The sequence below is a fragment of the Haliotis asinina genome, chromosome 10 (genome assembly GCF_037392515.1).
Source record: "Haliotis asinina isolate JCU_RB_2024 chromosome 10, JCU_Hal_asi_v2, whole genome shotgun sequence".
NCBI lineage: Eukaryota > Metazoa > Mollusca > Gastropoda > Lepetellida > Haliotidae > Haliotis > Haliotis asinina.
The window spans coordinates 46,237,713-46,251,970 of record NC_090289.1 but is presented as its reverse complement, the minus strand read 5'-3'; the positions used below and the strand labels follow the sequence as shown (position 1 = coordinate 46,251,970).

General features: G+C 38.7%; 1 protein-coding gene across 2 annotated transcripts in view; it reads left to right on the top strand.

Annotated features, from left to right (window-relative positions):
* Nucleotides 1-13,460, top strand: part of LOC137297693 (FMRFamide receptor-like) — a 176,750-nt gene extending 163,290 nt beyond the window's left edge. For both annotated transcript variants that reach the window (XM_067829616.1, XM_067829617.1), the window contains one exon: nucleotides 11,970-13,460. In XM_067829616.1, the coding sequence (XP_067685717.1) occupies nucleotides 12,028-13,209 (1,182 nt within the window). In that variant the 5' untranslated portion in view covers nucleotides 11,970-12,027 and the 3' untranslated portion in view covers nucleotides 13,210-13,460. The remainder of the gene's footprint in view (nucleotides 1-11,969) is intronic.
* The last annotated feature ends 798 nt before the right edge of the window (nucleotides 13,461-14,258 follow it).

Below are 14,258 nucleotides of genomic sequence, written 5' to 3'. Positions count from 1 at the left end.
ATCAACACTGCTTACTACACATTGCTGATCAAAATGATTTTGCATGAATATAACGCTTTCTTCCTCGGAAGCGAGGTTGTAGTGACAATGTTATCATAGGTAATATTATATCGACCCCCCGCCTCGCTTCCAAGAGTGAAATTGTTATGTTATAAGCAATGTCATGTAAAATCCTAATGTCCATCAATAAAGTACATATTTCACTACCAGTGAAAAGTAATTTTGATTTTATATGTCGGAGAAAACAAACTTAAATAGCATAGCCACAGACAGGGCGCCGGCATTTTTGAAAATCGTGAACTCACGGGCTAAGGTTCGTTAGAATTATTGAGATTATGGTTTGTTTTCATCACGTTAGAAAATCAAAACTTCTTTTTACAAGTAGTTAAATATGTATTTGAATCTTGGCCAAAAGCACTTTGCATGACACAACCTGTAACATAACATAAGCGAGGTCGGGGTCGAAGTGAAAATACTGCGCGATAAATTTCTTGACTTGCCAGATTTACTTGGTTTGTAAACGTTCTCTCACCGGTATGTAGACACTATACGTCTTTCTATTTGGTCTCATAAGCCTAATAAATTTATAGTCAAACTTGTATGCATTTTCAAACTTAATAAAAAGACGCGATCTCCGAATGTACAACAGGAATGTAATATCTGGATATTTTATAGTTTGCCTGTATGAATCCTAATTCGCACGCACGCCCTAGTGTATGTCGTCTGTATTATTACACTTCAACACGAAACGAAGTATACATGGCTGATAGGGTAATTAGTAATGACGGCTGGTGAGCTCTAATGTGTTATCTATATGAGTTCAGTGTGTGCAGTTGGGATGAGATATCCCTGATTTCTGTTGATTGAGGACTTGTGTCTCCGGATTTGAACTGCTTCTGCCAGTTTTCTTTGGGTGAAGTCCTTTTGATTTTGGGATAATATACTACATTGCCCCAAATTATGCTGTGATTGGGACATTTGATGATGTGGTCGGATATTGATTTTCGATCTGATTTAGTTCAAACCCACTTGCTGGTACAGAAAGGTTGACGACACCTTTGTCATCCTACGTCACGATCAAAACCCAGCTACCCTCCTGCAACACCTCAACCAACAGAACCCCGGGTCCAGTTCACCTTAGAAGCAGAAACAAATGGTCAGCTTCCCTTTCTAGATGTCCTTGTAACCAGAACCCCAGATAACGAGATAGAAACCAATGTCGACAGAAAACCAACCCACTCTGACCAATACATTCATTTCGACTCAAACCACCCCATAACCCTCTCTTCGAAAAGTCCTGCTGCATAAATAGAGCACCTCCGCCATGTTTCCACCAAGTTCAACCAGTACCCGTCAAAGTTATTTGATAAAATTATCTTATTACTCGCTCGTTGAAGATACTGCAGTGTAATATTTTCACTTCAATATTACACTAGTGTAATACCGCTTGACCTATGACGTCAAAATGGTCAAAGTTATGACGTCACAATGCTAATGTTGATGTCGCGATTTTACTAGACCCTGCTTGACTTGAAAGCTGAGTGTCCTAACACTACACATTAACTCGTTTAATAAAAATGGTATTACACGGAAGGTCGTCTAATATCCTCAATAGATCCACGCTCCACCCAACAAGAAAAGGTGCCACCAACAAACCTGAACCAGCATCCATTCGCATCTCTTTGCCCCTCATTGGAAAAACCTCCTACCACATCATCCGTCTCCTGAAGCAACAAACAGGCATTGAAACCTACTTTACCACCTCTAAAATCCTGCTGAAAGCTAATGGCAGAAACACCTCTAAACATCATCAGCTACCGAAAGGTGTGGTCTACAAAAACAACTGCGACTGTGGCGAGGCATATGTAGGTGAAACCTCCCGGCCTATAAACATCAGAATCAAAGAACACTTATCATCTACAACTAAATCAGATCGAAACTCAGCAATATCCGACCACATCATCAAATGTCCCAATCACAGCATAATTTGGGGCAATGGAGATATATTATCCAAAAAGCAAAAGGACTTCACCCAAAGAAAACTGGCAGACAGTGTTCACATCCGGAGACACAAGCCCTCAATCAACACAGATCAGGGATATTTCATCCCAACTGCATACACTGAACTCATATACAGCTCACCAGCCATCATTACTAATTACCCTATCAGCCATGTATACTTTGTTTCGGCTACAGTCACCACTGGCTTCCTCTTATTATCAGATCATTACCACCATCCATTGTTGTTGTTGCTAATCCCCCCTTTGATTCATACCTGCATGTTATTGCTTTATCCCTGTTTATGTATATAAGTCTGTTCTGTGATGTATTACTTCACCCTTGCTTGACAATGGTACAAGAATCCATACCGAATCGTCGCATCATATGTAATAAAGAAGTTGTTTTCCATAAAGAATCTCTCTCCTTTTACTCACCAGCTTCTAATAATGCCAGACAAATCATAAACACTACGTTTTGACAAATCCTCATTTAAATCCGCATAAAAGTAATTCATCAATCAGCGTGTTGCCGGTTTATCCTTTGATCGATCCAGACACGAGAAATGCCAAATGGGGGCCTTTGTCGGGTAATCTAAGTGGCTTTACCACTAATTATACCTGTTATAAATTCATTAACTGAGCATCAAGTGAATGATGACAAATAATGTGTAGGTTTATACCACCTAACACGGATTACAACCTGGAGAGACCAAGTGATTTTGACAGAATCGTCTATGAAAACAAGTGAGTGATTGAGTTAATATTTAACGTCACATCGGCAATGTTTCAGCCACATCGTGACGGGAACATTACATTGAAATAGAATATATGAGTATTATACAAACCTGTCGACAAAGGACAGTAAAACAACTAGAATATCACAGAAAAAATGTAATACGATATAAAAATGGGCTATAGATTGCTAACAACTGAACTATGAAAACAAGGGTTGTAACTCGGAGACTAAGCAAAGCAGGAGACAAAACTACATGATGGTAGATTGTGAGAATATATAGCTTTAATTTTTCACAACTGTCACGATTTCAGGTTTGTACAAACCTGTAAACGAGATAGTTTACCCCCTGAAATGTATATGAATTCTGCATAGACCCTCATATCTATACCTACAATTACGTCACGGAGACGCGCCGCTATGATTGGTTGAAATTTCGTTTGCGCCAGAGAAGAGTGCACTGTTGTCAAAAAGGTCGATGTAAGGTTAATAAAGATCGAAATGAGCAGTTGTAATGACGGGGTTTCATTTATAACGATGTCAATGAGTGATTTGCACCCCTTAGAGTATATTTGATCTTTAAACATAGTAGATATTTGTCAATGGCTATACTACATCTTGGGTAATGTACGTATGTTGGGTGTCGTTATTTCAATATTTTACTGTTTCATATTGCTGCTCTACCTTGTCGCCATACTGCAATATCACCTTATGATATCTTAGTGGCGATGTTTTAGTGAGACATGGCGATGTTCCTATTCAGCCAGATTAGTTACATTAAAGGGAGGCGTAAATGGTCAGGCTGTGGCCATTCCGGATTAGGAAGGTCCCTAGTAACCTAAACTTGAGATCATCGTAAGAGGCGACATAACGGATCTCGTAGCCCCTGTTCTTGAATCCATATAGCAATGAAAGCATTTACGAAACATATCTCAACATCTCTGATTTTAGCTCGTCAATAATATTGTCTCGATGTAGGACATGTACTGATTGGGTTGATATAGCTGATCCTCCTCCGATAGAAGGGAACTATCACTTACTTCTGTAGTGTAATCAAACTACCGTTTATATACCAAATGTAAACCGTCCATACGACATATGTAAGTCAACACTGTGCCGTATTTGAGTTTTGTTCGTGAACTAACTACCAATATTTGAGTCGTTTTGTAATAAAATGACATTCGCATGTGTGTCTTATGGGAATATATTTGTGCAGTTATTGTGCCTGAATATTTGTTCATAGCGTGTCTAAAATCGGAAACATCTACATTTACAGAGTAACACACATTGTAATTAATTTTAATATTACAAATGTTGTCCATCTGGTGTTTTGGGTCTTCTGTCGTTCCTTGATATATCACGCTAAGATCTATTGTATTCATCCGCCTATTATAGTTAAAGAAATGTTTCACAAAGTTTTTTCCTTCCTCAACTTCCAATTCTACGGCCACATTTAACTCGGCCGTTTTCGTCTTTTAGAGTGAAACAAATCATATAAGCACGTTTCATGCTGGGTGTCATCAGATGTAGATTAGGCGTGGAAGGACAGGTCTATTCTAGATATGTTCTATCTATTCTCGTGATGCGTTCTCAGATCTTATGTCTATTTCTGTCAGGCGATATTCCTGGTCCCCTGCGTGGCTGATGAAAACAAACCCATTTTCCTACTGTGTTTACATGACAACATCATTTCAACAATTTCTTAAAGCACACTCCCTGTAGATTTAAGCATCCCCATGCCAAACTTACTATATTGGTAGATTCTTTAATTAATTCTAGCTGCGATTGAAATTCTTGGACCTTAAAGAAGACCAGCTTATGCTGTGAGTTTCCTGTTATTCTCGACTGTCGTGGCACTTCTGTGCACAGACTGAAAATGCTACGAATAGTTGAAAGTATATTAATTAAGAAGAGGTGATTGAAATCGACTGTCAATGGCGAGCTATTTTTGAAGAGACCGATGTAATCGTCCCTAATATGTAGGTGACCATGGGTGGATTTCACGCAGAAATTGAACACTTTCTGCGCTGAGTTTTACAGCAGGCATGTTTTGTACCACGAACTTGAACATGTGACTTTAACACGAACACTTCAATGTGGCATTTACCGTCATCTTTATTACTTGATAAATACCACCTACAATCATGTTGCCAAACCAAATAGGATTCCTTTCTTGAATATCATCACACTTGTGATCTGAAATGGATATGTACAAGTATGACAAACTCGCGAAGACTTGCAGTGCAGATGAGGTATGTACAGTTATGTTGCATTTTCTATGTGTTCAAAGATTAGAGTAACAAACACAGAAGTACGTGTACTTTGTAGTGTAATTTGTGGTGTGAAAGATGGTGGTCAGATGGTCAGGGTGTGAAATATCCGCTGCCAAGCCACATTGACCATAACCCCATTCCGGTTTAGAAAGGTCCCTAGTAACCTAAGCTTGAGGTCATCGTAAGAGGCGACATAGTGGATCTTGTAGCCCCTGTTCTTGGATCCATATAGCAATGAAAGCATTTACGAAACATATCTCAACATCTCTGTTTTAACTCGTCAATAATATTGTCTCGATGTAGGACATGTACTGATTCAAATTGTTTGTCCGAATACATTATCATATCGATATTGACATGTATCACGCAATTATTTGTCAGAGCCAATGCTTAAACATTATTCTTTCTTTGATAACATGATAAACCTGTCCTTAAGGTTAACAAGCAAATGTTTTGGTTCTTCTCACCATGGCGTGCACATAACCTGTTTTAATACGGATGTATGCTGGGTTTTAGAAGGACATTGGTGGCTCAGTGGTCAATAGTGTTAGCGACCGTGGTCCATTTGTTTCAGACTCGAACAAAAGAGTCACACAGATTATGTTATGGTCACTCAGTCAGTTAGACAGTCATTGCTTTGACTTTACGTTGCTGCCACAGCAGCATGTGTCACATGTTCACACATACATTCTTCACAAAATATTCCCATGGAGCTAATCATCACCCACTCACTGAATCACTGCGCAGCTACCATTATTCAATTCTTGCTATATTCATTTTCCAAACTTTCTTTCAGTGAGAGAGTGAGTTAAACTTTAACATCACATTGGCAATATTGCAGCTATATCAAACTTCCTTTCATATGACTTTTGTTTGACTAATTATTACTCCGAGTCGCTTTTAACAACTGAGGAGCAACACCAGAAAGCTATTAATTAGTTTTATAACAAAAGAGGAAACCGATATTAGTGGCCACGAGTTGATTAAACATTCCTTAATTCAGTCAAAGGAAGATGAAAGTCTTACAAATAAAAGACAAGCAAAACATCTTATTCAGTCTCTGTTATGAGGCTACATGTTCACAAAAAGCAACCGTGGAGATCAAAGCATGTCCTGCACTAATTGAGCAAAGACTTTTCACGAGACAGACGTTTTATGAGGACATACAGGCTTGACATGTATTACATAAAGTGATACAAAAACCGCTTTCCATGTTTACAAACGATGTAAATCACACAAATATGAGTTTATATGGACTTTTACGTAAGGACCTATATCTAGGAACCCTAACTACAGACAGATTCCCTGGCATATGAACACGATGTTGAAAGAGTAGTACAGTCGGTCGTAGTTGATACATTTTCAATGACATTTCCTCATGCTTATCATCGTTGATTTTGAAATCCCAAAGGCTGTACAATTCACGTATGAGATAAATTACTTCTTTAGATGTGGAATGGCAGTAACATCACTAAAAACGTCCATCTTTTTATGCTACATTATCTAACATCAAATAGTGTGTTTCTCAGTGGATACTATCGTCATCGCTATTTCTTATGCAATAGATCGTTATTCTTTTATCACAGAAAGACAAAGCTATGTATGTTTGTTTATAATTAATTTTGCATATTTTCTCATTACGACAGGAAGTCCATTATAATGGTATTTCCTTTAGGAATATTCCCCTTTACGCAAATGACGTAGCTGATAAATCGTTTCAAATCGAATCTGAAAGAATGTGTTACACAATAAACACCGTGTATTGTCATCTCGCAGATCTGATTAACATAATTGTACTTGGCCAGTCACTCTGGGTTTGTATAAAGGCCTTAGAGCTTTAGCAATAACTTCTGGCATAATGAAAACACTCGCGTATATATTTCTGTACACAAGCAGGTGCAATCGGTATGATAGCTATGCATTGCCAGTTCAAAATACCTTTGTTCCCAACGTACAGTCGATCCTCAAGGAGGCTTGTCGTTCCGCTATCATATATTCTTGGACTGGTAGATTTGATACCAAGAGACGCTCCAGTAGTTATTCCACTCATTCATTCACCGAACCTTTGTTGACCCTGGTTTTCATAGTTACCAACATAATGCGTGCCATAAAGTATTTTACGATCAATACCCAAATGAGCATGGTTTGGAAACCTGGATGTTCTAATAAACTACCGAATATCACAGGAAAAGTATGAGTGATACTACATACTAAAACTAGAATTGCTGAACTAAATACGGAAACCTAATGTGATGTGTATCTTGGGTGTTACATATTACACCAATAACAGTGTACATTATAAACTGATTTAAGGCGGGTAACTGTAGTTTCTTCGGAAGGAATCTCCTATGCTTTCAGAATAAAAGAAGAAAGGTACAGGCTGTCATTTTCTCCTTATTCCGGTGGGTTTGCATTTTAGAGAACTAAAACAGCTCATTGCGTATATCTTTCAGTATCTGTGTTTAAAAACAGTGTTTGCATTTATTATTTCTTTGACAAACATATGTTTATTCCGTAGCCTTGGGATGACATTTTGTAGTAACCTGAAACTGGGGCGAAACAACCCATAATCACTGAAACTGGGGCGAAACAACCCATAATCACTGAAACTGGGGAGAAACAACCCATAATCACTGAAACTGGGGAGAAACAACCCATAATCACTGAAACTGGGGAGAAACAACCCATAATCACTGAAACTACTGCTGTAGAATCACAACCGTGGTGAGGTGTAAGCAATGAATGCAACTTTTCCGGATCATGATCTGTGATAGAAAAGCTCTGAAACAATGACACTTATATTCAGTAAAAGCAATTTATTTAAAGACGGACTGAAGGAGCTATTAGTCGCGAATGGCTGTTAATATCCCGTTTGACATTGCCCACTGCACACCATTTGATGTTAAATAATGTAAGATCCACATACGAGCACCAGTACCAGGATAGTCAGGCATAGTGGATAAATGTTGGTTTGGTGGTTTTGGGGGGTTGTTTTGGTTTATTTTGATTCCACATAAAAAAAAAATACTAACCGAATCTATAATATCGCAAAACTGCTTTTAATGGCTCGTATTTATCTCGCATGAACTGTTCGACACTTTGTCAGTTGCCAAGTGCGCTTACAAATGCCTCGAGAACATTATATTTGTTGTTCAAAAGTTTAACTGACATTTCCCCAAATTCCACACATGTATTTGTCAGTTTTGAAAGCTCGGTAAATGCAATGTTTATTCCCAATGCAGGATATTAACCACCCCAAAACACGCTCGCGTGATAACCTATATTTATTTCAATGATGAAAACGCAGCAACGTAATTAGATATGGGTATACGTGTACTGAAAAGCAAGATATTTAAACAACAGTTTACACAATGTTTTGTACAATCTCATCAAGTTAGGATGTTTTTTGCTTATGTACAAAAGAAAAAGAATGTGATGTGTGCATCCAAGTATCTGTTTCATCCACAGTACAAATTGGATCCGCATGAGATCGTACCTGCAAACTAGTTCGCCTAATAGACTTACTTGCTACATATCTAATAGATAATGTGGAATTCAAACAGGAATTCAAACACACACAAAGTAAATAAAAAAATAACAAAACACAAAGAAACAAACAAAATACCAAAACAAAAAAACACCCCCCCAAAAACAAAAACAAAAACAAACAAACAAGGAACAAACAAAACAAACACACACACACAAACCAAACACAGCGATAGCACAAATTCATAAGAAGACAGTTAAGACATTCTTAACTAACATTCTGATCAACGCTTGACAATTAGTCCCCTTGATTAAACAGCTGACTCCTTCATCTCCACTTCCGAGACCTTTGCCTTAAACACAATAAACAAGAATTCAGAATAACAGTCCATATTGTCTATCAAGACGCCATCCACTACTGGCATCACTTCTATCTAATTCACCTGTAAAGATGACTACTATTAGATACACATGCTACATTGTTAGATGTCTCTTAGTCTGTACTCTGCTGTTTTGCTTCATTCTCGCCTGACTACGTAATAAGGATCTATACCCAACCGTCATGTCATAATCGGATTAAAACGTGGCCATCTACTTACATTACCGAGAGTAATTCCATACATTACCGTTATTGAACAAACAATGTGTTTGAAAAAACGTATGTAAGACACATTCCTTATTCAACTCAAATCAACCCCTGTCAGCAGCTCCTTGCCCAGAATACAAAATGTGTTACAGCAGGCAATGCAACAGCTCAAGGTGTTGCTCTTCAGTGATCTCTTGTCAAGCTGTCTGTGCACAGATACTGATACAGAATACATGATGTCCATTTCTTGAAACGACAGTATGCCGACTTCCAGAGTTAACCTTTACTTTCGCCTTGGAGCATTTGGAGCGATCTTTCATCCACCTCTTGATACCATTGTAGTTTCCCTTTATGAAAGCTGTTGCTGGACAGTCCTGCTCTAACATATACATGAAACACTGAGGGTTTGTGTGCAGTATCTCATACAATATTTCTGCGTCGTATATGCATAATTATGCTTTTCGTAGTGTTTGAATACTGTCGCAAAACATATTTGCTCGAATGACACATGGTTATTAACGAGGATATGTGCAGCATGAGTTGTGTCTCGATCCAAATTTGGTGTTCACTATTACATTTGTTGTTCGTATCATCTGTCATCGTATCGGATGGTGACAATAACTTGATTTTCTCTTTCAGACCAGATTTGTGTAGAAAATAAAACATCGCACAGATGCAATACTGCTGAAACTAGTATCTGTTCATGATATAGTCACTACACCACAATCAACTCTGCTTTTTGCAGAGATTTCTTGCTGAAAGGGTTTCGAGGCTTCTATTGATAAGAACAACACACGTACCTGAAACCCCACCTTAGGAATCATCTATCGTTACAATGGCACACTGATTGTTAATCAGTGTATCAGCTAAATATCGAAAATGGTCTGTCATTATCAACATGATATTTCAGCACTCATGAGACCCGTCCGGACATATCCTGACTAATATGGCACCTCAGTAATGAGACCACATTTACATAACATGTCACCACTCCACTAATACTACATCACCACACTTATATTAAAACATGCAGCTTACTACGCATCCATTTATACAGTAACGCAGCAAAACAAATACAGCCGAAATGTGAAAGACATGATATTCTAACTTCAGAAGAGCCATTAGCATTTTAGCATCTGTCTAAAAGAAAATGTATGTGTGTTTGAGGAAGAATGTTGTCGTTGTATTATGTATGAATGCAATCACAGGATCCACAAGAAATTATATTTTATTGCGATAGCTGGGCACCATATCTCCCAAAGTTGACAGTGGCCACTGATTTAGCTTATCCTTTGAACACCTCAATATTATTGTGAATGATTTAATCAACATGGAAGCACAGGCTGTGACAAAAAAACGTTTGTGGCATATTATGCAATCGAAAGAGGGACCATTCCAGAGTATGTTCGAAGATAACCATTGTCAGCAGTTATTATTCTGAAGAAAATACTGAAGCTGGATAATTTGTTCAATGTTTTATGAAAAGGCTACGTTTCTCTTGGGTTTTGTTGGAAGCTCCAAAACAGTTTGGCTTACCTTTCATTTCAGATGAAAAAATGCTTGTGTTAATCAAACAAATATCCGAGTATCTCATTTCCCCGTTCCATTAATCAATTCTGACCTGAAAATATGTTAACATACTGCAGACCTTCTGGCTTACTTTGTGGATCACAGCATATTGAATGGTTTGCCTCTTAAGCAGAAACTCTTTGTTCCCTCTCCATGTAACCTCATCATAATTAAGAAAACTTTCAAATATCTTGAATTCATAGTAAGCAAATCACAAATGAGAGTCAGTCATAGGTCGCCTATCAGATGTCGTGACTTCCAAAGGAATCTTATTGAGGTCATGACGCTCTCTGGATTGAGTTGTTGGAAAAGTTCTGGAATTTTAAATTATTTGTGATTGTGGTATGCTTTTTTCAAGATGACGTTCGGGCCAAACGCATCAAACGTCCTCAAGAATATCGTAGCAATCGATAGTGTAATGGGTTAGATGGAGGCAAAGGAAGTTAACAAAGCTAAAGATTCTCAAACCACAGGAAATTGGACTGAAAGTAAACTCAAAGATGTTTAAGAACAGAAAAGCTAATTTAGCTGATTTATGGAAAGGTCTGACCAGCCTTCTGGTTTCTCAGCATCCTTCTGGTTTCTCAGCATCAACATGTTTCTGAACTGAGTTTGGTTTCAATTCTTTCTCTGTAAATATCATACAGCTCGGTTCGGAGCCATTTCAGTGGCCTCCTGGGTATCCTGGGTTACAAAAACGTCTGAAGTAATTTTGTCGATACAAGCGAACTGATAGATGTGGTGATCAGGCGTGGTGCTTGGTTAATTGTCTGTTTCAGACTCGATGATATATGGGTTACGACAATTCTGCTGGAATATGTAAAGCTGTTTTCTTCTGTAAACTGCGAACACACACGCAGTCAAACAAGTTAATTAAAGTAACTATTATTTGTATCATTGATTTAACACATGTTCGTAAGTTACATATTAGTGAAGTAGTTTCAGTTAAACTATTCCCTCTTTTTCTCTGCAGAAGTGAGTGACTGAGTTTGGTTTTACGCCGCACTCAGCAATATTGTAGCTATATGACGGCGGCCCTCAACAATATTCTAGAGGCGATCTGTAAATAATCGAGTCTGGACCAGACAATCCAATGTTCAACAGTATGAGCATCGACCTGCGCAATTGGGAACCGATGACATGTGTCAACCAAGTCAGCGAGGATGACCACCCGATCCCGATAGTCGCCTCTTGTGGCAAGCATCATTTACTTAAGGCCTATTCTACCCCGGACCTTCAAAGGTATTTTCTCTTCATAAATTGGTAGCATTTACATTGAATGAAGGTTAAAATGTGTGGTTTTTTTATTTGCAGGTTTGCAGGAGCATCCAGCCATGAGATGTGTTCAAGACAACTTTGACTGCGAAAACTGAAGAAAACATGGAGTTACTAGGAGAAAAGACCCACCACTATGGGAAGGAACCCCAACCTGTCATAGCACTGGTAGTGAACCTGACGTCTTCGGATGTTGGTTATCATGTGGCGGTTGACAATCGATCCTGCATGACAAATGAAACCTCAGACTACGAGGGGTTTTATCGTCGAGCGCAGTACGTCACTGGTTTGATTATATATCCCATATTGTGTATCATCGGCATCACTGGAAATGTTCTGGCTCTGATTGTGTTGAGCCACAGAGATATGGCGACGTCAACAAATGTGTATTTGTCAGCTTTGGCAGTTTCAGACACAATCAAACTCTTCAATGACCTTTTGTACTTTGTAATGGTCGTTTTATTTCTTAACGATGCAGAACTTTCGGAGAAGATGAAAATCACCCTGTATCCATTTGCCCATTACATATTCAACATGGCTGTTTGCATCACAGCCTGGCTAACTGTTTCTGTTGCAATGGAACGCTACATCTCCGTGTGTCACCCTTCCCGCGCAAAACAGCTATGCACTATTTCCCGCGCTCGGTTGGTCTGCGCTATTGTGTTCATCACCATGATCCTCCTCTCTCTGCCATCACTGTTCAGATATAAGGTAGAGACCTTTCTGGATGTCAAGAAAAATATTACATGCAGTGAGATTATCCCGACTGACCTTGGCAACAGTGAAGCCTTCATGGTGCCCTATACGTGGATCCAAAACGCTCTTAGAGCTATTATCCCTCTTTTCGTTCTGATTTACCTTAACGCTCGTATTATCAACGAGTTGCGCAAAGAACGGGTGAAGGGTAAGCGTCTGTCTTCAAGGAACCGTATCACTCTGATGCTTATCATAATAATCCTTGTCTTCGTCATCTGCATCACACCCGACGCCGTGATGTCGACGTTCTTTGGCAAAGGCTACGTCGAGGAAGGGAATCTGGTCAAAGGCATCCGCGAGATTACAGACTCCCTGCTTGCCGTTAACTCCGCGTTTAACTTTCTTTTGTACTGTGCACTGAGTATTGTGTTCCGCAACACCTTCTTGAGGATATTCTGCGCATGTCGACCGGATCTTGTTCCAAAGGACACACGCCGGAGCATGCGAAACGGAAGTACCCATGTGATTAGGAATAATTCAAAAGACGTTGAAGATAAGACGCAGACAAATGCACAGGAGACATATGTGTGACGTAGTGTGTGCATGGACATTCATACCATAACGGCCTTTTGTTCAGTTTGCGTTGCTAGCTGCGTTATTTTGTTCTCATAAATTGTGCCACTTGTATTGATAAATATTAAACGTGTCCGCTGAAGCCTTGTAACTTGAGAGAGAGACACCTAGATGAACGATCTTGATATTTGTTCTTTGAATGTTAATGATTCCATCAAGCTTCTTATACTTAAGATGATTATGCTCATTTTGGTGAACTGAATAAAACAAATCCATGTATAGAACATATGTTTATAGTTGATGCAATCACTTCTGTTTGACATGAAAACTGGACTTTGCTTGCAACAGTTGTTATTTCCATCCAGCATCAGCTAAGAAACCACAATCCATTGCTTTCATACAACGCGCCTTTTAATATTATGAGGAAAATAACATACAGGATCTGTGTTAAACTACCCTTAACAACAGCTTTCATGGAACATTAGTAATCAGCGTAAAGTTTCAGTAACAGCAAAACTCTTTCACCATTGTTTGGCCTCTTGACTTCATATCGGACGCCGTCAGTATCCTAGACGATTGGTGAAAGCGACGTAAAATACTGAGAAACGCAGAATTGTTGTCCATACCATACATACTTTCCGCAAAGACAGGTTACATAAAACGTAGGTAACATGCTTAGCATCATTTGGTGAATTAAAAGTTTAAGTGAAATGAGACGTATTTCAGCCATATGTGGCTATCACAAACCTGGATACTCAGGGCATCTGTCGACTACGGACAGTAAACTAACAGATTTACTCTTTAAAACAATACAGCGGTATTTTTCAACACCAAAATGCAATACAGAAATAGGCTATTATATCATCAAAGAAACCATATGGAACTTACAGTACTAACCAACACGATTGAAAAGACCATCGGGGTGAACTTTTGAAACATTTATCCTTCGTGATGGAAAGGTCAACATAGTAAAGTGGGACATGCTTGACCATGAATCTGTTGACCATGAATCTCAGAATGGAGACAAAATGGAGGATTCTCACATTTAAGAAATATTCATAAGTGTT